Source organism: Ochotona curzoniae, unplaced genomic scaffold, assembly GCF_017591425.1.
Source record: "Ochotona curzoniae isolate NIBS_2020 unplaced genomic scaffold, NIBS_Ocur_1.0 contig_2927, whole genome shotgun sequence".
NCBI lineage: Eukaryota > Metazoa > Chordata > Mammalia > Lagomorpha > Ochotonidae > Ochotona > Ochotona curzoniae.
In genome coordinates this window covers 197,111-205,282 of record NW_024465654.1, presented here as the reverse complement: position 1 = coordinate 205,282, position 8,172 = coordinate 197,111, and the positions used below count along the sequence as shown (strand labels likewise).

Genomic DNA, 8,172 nt, shown 5'->3' with positions numbered 1-8,172 from the left:
GTTGTTTTTTCTTCCTTTTTTTTTCTTATTCCCTTCCTTCCTTAAAGATCGTTTATTTGAAAGGTAGAGTTATATATATATAGAGAGAAGGGGACACACACACAGAAAAAGAGAGAGAGAGAGAGAGAGAAATCTTTCATTCACTGGTCCCTGTTCAAATATAAGTAACAGCTGGATCAAGGCATGCCTTAAGCCAGAAGCCAGGGGATGGCTCCAGTTCTTGGGTCCCTGTACTCCTACCCCTGTGGGAGACCTGGAGGAGGCATCTACCTTCGGATCTGTTCAGCTCTGACCATTGTGTCCATTTGGGGAGTGAACCAATGAATGGAAGATCTTCTTGCTCTCTTTGTCTCTCCTTTATAAATCTGCGTTTCAAATAAAAATAAGTAAATTAAAAAAAAAAGTGTGGGCAATATGTAGGACTGGACCTTCTTGAATTTAAATTCTCATGTTGTTTGCACCAAGAGCTTACCAACATGTCAGTTGTAGATTGTATTATCCTTCCTCTGGATTTTAGCTTTGGCTATTAAAATACCTTAAACTGGGTGGTTTTTCAACAAAACATTGTCATTGCTTCCCTAACATGTGGGAACAGACATCAATTGACTTGATAGCTTTTTTTTTTTTTTTTACAATTTATTTTTTCCAAACCTTAAAGATCTTCCACTCTCTTTCCATTTACACTGTTTAGATAAAAGTCAGTGGGTGACTATCTATATTATTGTTTTCCTTAATATATTTGATCCAATAGAGGCTACTAGATGAGTATGTTACACTCACATACATAGCTTTTTCTGGATGAGCAGTTATCACTGTAAATGAGTTTTCCTTCCGTATATCCACAATAGTCGTCCTTTTCCAGAGGTACTAGTCTGTGTAAAGGCAATAACAACACTGGTATTGAAAAATCAAGATGCGGTATCTTTAAAAGCCAATTTTATCTAATTGTTCAAATTAACAAGAACAAACAAGCACTCCGCCAGGCCCCCCTTAAAAATGACAAATTGAAACAGAAACAAAATGATGTAGTCTGGAGATTGATGCCCTTGAACAACAAAACACTAAGCAGAAAGCGTCAATGTTTACCCCTATTGTGTTCCTTAAAAAGAAAATTATGAATGAAATGACAGATGATCACACTAGCAACTTTATAAATTTATCTAAAGCTATGCAAACATATCTCTTAAGAGTCCAGTGCAGTTAAGTATGTAAATACATAAACGTCCTAGGGTGATATGATTTAGAATGACTTGAGCATTGCTTGCTAGTATTTTCCATATGCTAGTCCTCATATACAATGGTTTCTTTCCTTTTTCTTGATTGCGCTTTCTGTGGCTTACACTGGTAACTCCTGCACCATCCATATTCCCTCAGAAAAGCTGTTATCCAAACACTGTCCTTACCCGCTTTCGTTGACTTGCGTGCCATCTTTCTGGAACCAGCACCCACTGGTTTCATCCCATTTCAGATCTATCCATCCATTCATTCGAAGCAGTGATAATATTTCCTGTGGGAATGCATTTATGAGCCAGAAAATGCACAAAGTCTGTAATCTATTTCTTCCCGACTCATGAGTTAAAATGAAAGAAATCCCTAGGGCTCCCACTCAGACACATCAAGATATCCCATTTGTTAATTTGGGTTTCCTTGTAGAATTAAATATTCTAATAATAGAAGAAGGATAAGTCAAAGTGAGAGCATGGTGTACATTTCTGAGAGCATTCAAAATTTGCCGAGTCATGATGTCCATCACCAATGCTTCCAAACCAAATGCAGTTGTAGATAACAGAGAGGTCGAAGGCCTGACCTACCTTCTCTTCTTCGCTGTCTAGCATCAGAAGATGGGCATTCAGTTCTACACAGGCAGCATGGCTTTCTGGCCAGGTTTTATATTTCTGAGAAAAATGATAGTAACTATTTCTGAACCCAATCCAGTTGTTTGAAGACAGATCACAGGAGAAGGCTAGAAAATGCAAACATATTAAACACACACACTATAGTAGGAATAACTATTATTAAGTGTATGTTGTTTGTAATGTGAATGATATTAGAATGAACATTCAAGCATCTTTAACATTTCTGAACAATCTACAGAACCCATAGTTACTGATTGTTTTTAAAGTAAGAAGTTGTTTTTTTTAAAAAAGATTTATTTGAAAATTATAGTCACCTAGTGTGAGATGGAGGTAAAGAGAGAGATAAAAAGCAAAAAGAGAGATAGAGGTAAATAGATAGATGGATAGATAGATATCTTTCATCTGCTGTTTCCCTCCCCAAATGGCTGAAAGAGCCAGGGCTGGACTGGTCTGAAACTGCAAGCCAGGTACTTCTTCTAAGAATCTGACATGAGCTCAGGCACCCAAGACCTTAGTCCATCCTCCACTGCTTTCCTAGGCCATAAGCAGGGAGCTGGATTGCAAGTGGAGCAGCCTGAATTTAAAAGAGCTCCCATACAGGATGCAGAATTAGTTTGCTATGCCATCACAGTGGCCCCTACTAATTATTTTTAATTTTAATAAATAAATTTCCAAATTTTCTATATCAAAATCGCTGGGACTGGCTTATGACACAGCACATTTAGTCACTGCTAATGTCATAGATATCATCCCGTAGCACAGTGCTGCTTGAAGTCCTGGCTGGTCTGCTTTTGATCCAATTCCCTGTTGATGTAGCTGGGAAGGTGATGTGTGCTGCCCAAATGCTTGGGACCCTGGCACCCACTTGATAGATTCAGACTCAGCTCTGCGCTCCTGGCTTCAGCCTGGCCTTTCCCTGGCTATCGTGGTCACTTAGGGAGTGAACGAAAGACCAAACTCTTTGCTTTTTCCTCTCTTTACCACTTTGCCTTTCAATAATTGAACTTTTAAAAGTTTGTTACAAAGTTATACATATAAAGAAGACACCTTCAAAGTGATATAAACATGTTTGACATGATTAAAATTATGCGTGTACATCTAAATGGCTGAATAATATACAACCATGTGAACAAAAACCATTAATGAATTGTTTCAAATCTGATGAGGACTTTTGATTACAAATAATTTCAGGATAAAGTTCGTTAAATTTTCTTAATATTTGTAGTCCAACTATTTAATCAATATATACAATTTCAGTATTTTCTAATTTTTAGCTAATTCTTGTCAACCAAACACAGTTAACATTACTTCTTTCTGCAGAAAACGATTCTATTTTCCTGTCTCTCAACCGTGCCTATTCTCCCCCTATCATTCTTGGATTACTCAAATTCATGATTTCTCCTTGCAGCCTATTTCAATCTGGAGTAAAGAAAAAAAAAGTGATTGGTAGTGTTTCATTGTTTTCTCTTTCTTAACTGCTCACTGGAAAATTAACAACCAGAACCATAGCACATTCTTGCTGTTACTTCAGTTTTTGCAGTCTGCTCACCTCCTTTTCTCACTGGTTTGCATTTTCCTTTGCCAAACACAACATCTGCAGGTTAGTTCTCACCTTAGCCTTGATATTTTTATAACACCAGGCCACAGATAGTTTGGTCCTTTTCTAAAATCTGTGATTTCCTGCATTAGTGTTCTGTATATCGCCAGTTCCTTTTTTTTTTTTTGATTCCTTTGTGTACTTGCAAACCAGCTAGGTTTTATTCTTTATCCTGTACTTCCAATATTTGAATATATTAACACATAATAATCAGATTCTTATTTCAGCTAAGTATGATTCTGACTTTCCCCCCACATACACTTTAGTATTTGACATCTAACTTGATGTTTCTTTAAGCTAGATAATTTTTCTAAGCTAGATACGATGTATATTTATTTACACTGCAGGAAGAGTGACGGAGGGAGAGAGAAGACAACTGAGAGACAGAGAGAGAGAGAGTTCTTCCAACCACTTGTCACTTCCCAAATGCCCACCACTATTCCATTTGAAGCAAATGAAGGTCAAATTTATATCACCATAGATTATTTCCTGTCTTTTTAACCAGCTTGTATAAGCCTAATGCTTCAATAATGGAACTCGTTGCAACTGACTTTCTTCACTTGGTATGGTTTCAATTGGTTTGTGTGTATTTCATCCCAATTTATTGCAGAGTAACATTTCATTATATGATGAAAAGATAATTGATCAGTTGTTCATGTTGTGATACTGAGAACGGATTGTGCAAGAATTTGTGTGCAAGTCTGTTACAGACATGTGTTTCCATTTCTCTGGTTAAATACCTGTGTGGAGTGGATGAGTGTGTGCCGGGAGCACTTCTCTCACCTCCTTACCATAGGTGTAATCGACCTTTCAGATTTTAACTGTTTAGTAAATATGGAGGATAAACTCCTTGAGATTTTAATTTACTTTTCCCCATGATCAATTTTCTGCTTCACTGATTTTTATTTTCAAACTTGTTAACTAAAAACATTAAAAAATTCTTGCATTTAAAATATTTGAATCCTAATGTCTCCCAAGAAGAATAAATAATAATAATCTCACTATATTATGTAATATATCATTACATTATTACATAATCATGTACAATAATATATATTAAAGTTAATGTAACATATGATTATGTAATTAATAAAATAATATTACAAATTAGTACAATCAATATCAAATCATATATTATATTATTGTATAGTATGAGATATATGATATATAATGCAATATATTATATATTGTATAGTAATAGATGATAATAAATAATAAATAAATGGCATTTAAGATATCTGTATCCTAATTTCTCCCAAGAACAATAAATTCAGATGATAATGCTTATATTTATCTAGATATTTTCATATTCTTTCAACCATGTAAGTATTTTTACCTGAAAATAGTTTGAATATATGATAAAACTACGTTTGTTCACATGATTCACTGAAGATCTGCGAATTTGATGAAGCCATCATCTTTGACTAAATTTCAAGCATTTCAAGTGGCCTGCAAAGAATGAATACTCACCATCATTTTTATAAGATGGGATAGGAGTAAGTGCGATTTCTCTGCTTTGCTCTTCTTTGCTCGGAAAAACTGAGAAGAAACATGGCAATGCTTAGTTTTATTTCAGATGCAATTATTAAAACAAAGAAAACCAGTCTGCATAGAGTCATTCGGTATACACAACACACATGCACACATTATGTTGCTCATGTGCTGGTTATAATAAAAGCAAGCTATTTTCTTAATAACTTACAGTTTGCAAGCAAAACACCCAGTGTTGCAAGCAAGGTCATGCATAAGATGCCCAGGACACCGGTTATCACAGGCCATGCTGCAGACTGGGGCTCTGAGAATAACACAAAGGAAAGAATGGTTGGGTTGGATCACTTCCCAGAGGTCAGCAAACACAGGGTTGTAGACCATGCCACCCCACTTTCAGAGAACAGCCTTGGGTTTCCAAATCCTTGAAATGTTCTTCTTGACTTTAGCTACTTCTCAGGCACACAGAGAACCCCGGTTCTTTAATCATCAAATTTTCTCACTTCTCCCATCCAAATTGAAGTCCAGGATACTATAGCACATTTTTGAATTTATGGAAAAATCAAGCTAAAAGATAAGTTTACTTTTGTACAAAAATGGAAATCTATGATTAGTTTCTCAAGACACATTTCTAGGAGCCTTTAAAATGTTCCGTTAGCATAGATTTCATAGTTTTCATTAAAATAAACTAAATTGATTTTCCATTAAATTCTTAAAGCATTTTCATTTGTCATCTGAGACAATTTCCCCAACATCTTATAGTTATAAAACTTTTCTGTTTTACAATTTATTAACTTTGGACAATCATGAAGCAACTTATGCACACATACAGAAAAGAAAATTTTGTGCAAAAAAAAAAAAAAATCAGCTGTGGTAGTCTAGCAGCTAAAGTCTTTGGCTTGTGCGCACCGGGATCCTATATGGGCGCCAGTTCTAATCCCAGAAGCCCTGCTTCCCACCCAGCTCCCTGCTTGTGGCCTGGGAAAGCAGTAGAGGGTGGCCCAAAGCCTTGGGACCATGCACCCATGTGGGAGACCCAGAGGAGACTTTGGGTTCCTGGCTTTGGATCGGTGTAGCTCTGGCTGCTGTGGCCGCTTGGGGAGTGAATCAGTGGATGGAAGATCTTCCTCTCTGTCTCTCCTCCTCTCTGTATACCTGACTTTGCAATTAAAGTAAATGAGTCTTTAAAAAAGAATGAATGGATGTTGATTGATTTGTGATGTTGTGAGTTGCTAAATGGCTTATGATCTACAGCATTCACTTGTTAACCAATTGATTTTACCAAAGATGTGTATGCTTGGTGTGTTTTCACCTAGACACCCTAGGCCTGGAGATGGCTCTCTGATGTTTAGAGAAAAATCTGGAGTTTATAACTTCTTGAAGCCTGAGCGTACGAGGCCTTACACCTGGAGCATCAGCAAGCTTCTTGTTTTCATGGAATTCAGAATGAAGGGAGGAGTGGAGGTGGATAAATACAAGGATGTTTTTCTGCTTGCTTGTTACTTGGCCATTCTTCCTCGCCTGGAATATTCTATTTGCTACTTTTTTCTGGCTATGTACTCACAGATACCTTTCGCAGGTTGTTCTCTGCCCACTGATCAGCTTTCCACTCCAGCAGTCTCAGTTTGCAACCTTAATTTTCACAGGAGTCTTTTCCTAACCTCTGCCAGCACCGTCAGCCTCTCCCCTGATCTATCAAGAGACATTCTAATGTTATATATGTTCTGTTTTTCACTGGCTTTATTTGTGTTGATAGTCCATTTTTTCTAACCATGGGCACAATTACCACTTAGTTCAAGCACTTAAGCTTTGCTACAATATTTTACTCATCTCTCACCTTTACATCTTTTCCCTCGTTAATCATGAAACTCACCTCTGAAATATTCCTAAATATTTTTCTATAACCTATTTTTGCTGTGAAGCTAGCACACATTTGGAGGGAATAAGCAGACTATTTGAGGTATTCCATTCCACCATAGTCTGTTGAAATGCGGCTAAGAAATATGCCGTAAAGATAATTAACACAGCAGTATATAACGCTTTTGAGAAGGGTAATATGTTAAACCAAAGAATCAAGAGCTAATTATAACAAATCATATTACTGTACCTCTTTTATTACCCCTTGTAAGGCATTTTATTTCCTGGAGATTGGATGTTTTGTGAACTTTCAGGTCGGCATAATGGACCTGCTCCATGCTTGACATGACAGCATCTGTGTTGCTGGATATTCTCTGCGTCCGTTGAGATTTAGGAAATTTTAAACTACTGTATGTTACTGTTTGCTTGTTCATTTTACTTCCATCTTGCTTATTGCTAGGCATTTTTGTTCTGAGAAGTGTGGTTGCACTGAGGTGGACAGTATGTAGGAAAGGAAAATAGGAATTATTTACCTGTATATCTGGATAATCTATAAACTAGCACCATCTTTCTGGAAAGCAATTTTCATCAAGTACTTAAAATCAGATGATATATGTAAGAAATCTACATTTGAAAATGATGAGAAAGTTATTGTTTATTTAATAAGTTAATCTGAGAGAAGAGGCTAACCAGTTTGAAATCCAAAGCACAAGAACATTTTAAGACAAAAGAACCCAATGTAATAACTGGACTCACTACTCTCACTACCTTATTAAATCAAAGCGTATTACATATTTACAGAAAATGTTTCCACTTCAGTCAACCATTTAATACCTCTGAGGTGTGGCTTGAATTAATATCCAAAAACAACAGATAGTATTAACTACTCGAAAGAGGCAAATAATGAAAAAATGGTTACTTACCTAGTTGCAGAATCTGAGTTTTCTGTAGGAGATCCTTGTCACATTGGAATAACAAGATCATACAACTGATCAACTGATACTATGTGCTAAGAACATCTACCAAGACTTTTGGCTAAAATTTAAAAAAAAATGCGATATTTTGTGAATCAGAGAATGTGACAAACAACAAAGGAAGTTGTCGTGTAACTGCTGAGTTGTACTTGACTTACCCCACAAAAACCTATCAGGGAGTAAAAATGCTGCCTTAATATGCCACAAGCTTCGCAACTATGCCAAACTTGTACATCTTTTAATAGAAAACGAACCAGAAAATGTCAAGTAATAACTCTGAGGCATCATGCAGAAAACACCTTAGATTAAGCATGGCATGACTTGGTTGTCGTCATGATTTTAAAATTTTAAATCGTTCTCAGTAGTGTTTGTAATTAGCAGCATGAGATGTTGGATATTG

At 36.3% G+C, this 8,172-nt stretch overlaps 1 protein-coding gene across 1 annotated transcript; it reads right to left on the bottom strand.

Moving 5' to 3' along the window:
• Positions 1 to 664: 664 nt before the first annotated feature.
• Positions 665 to 7,896, bottom strand: LOC121155551 (killer cell lectin-like receptor subfamily I member 1). Its single transcript, XM_040978980.1, has 7 exons — positions 7,722 to 7,896; positions 7,049 to 7,287; positions 5,156 to 5,248; positions 4,924 to 4,992; positions 1,812 to 1,963; positions 1,404 to 1,507; positions 665 to 872 (listed from the first exon to the last, which is right to left on the bottom strand). Exons 2-7 carry the CDS (start codon positions 7,260 to 7,262, stop codon positions 758 to 760), a joined length of 747 nt encoding a protein of 248 aa, XP_040834914.1. The 5' UTR covers positions 7,263 to 7,287; positions 7,722 to 7,896; the 3' UTR covers positions 665 to 757.
• Between the last annotated feature and the right edge of the window lie 276 nt (positions 7,897 to 8,172).

Coding starts and splice junctions, on each gene's coding strand:
- LOC121155551 (XM_040978980.1), bottom strand. CDS start 7,262: ATGCCTAGCAATAAGCAAGATGGAAGTAAAATGAACAAGCAAACAGTA. Junction 5,249..7,048: donor TACAAGGGGTAATAAAAGAG/GTACAGTAATAT, acceptor TGTTATTCTCAG/AGCCCCAGTCTGCAGCATGG. Junction 1,508..1,811: donor TAGACAGCGAAGAAGAGAAG/GTAGGTCAGGCC, acceptor GCATTCCCACAG/GAAATATTATCACTGCTTCG.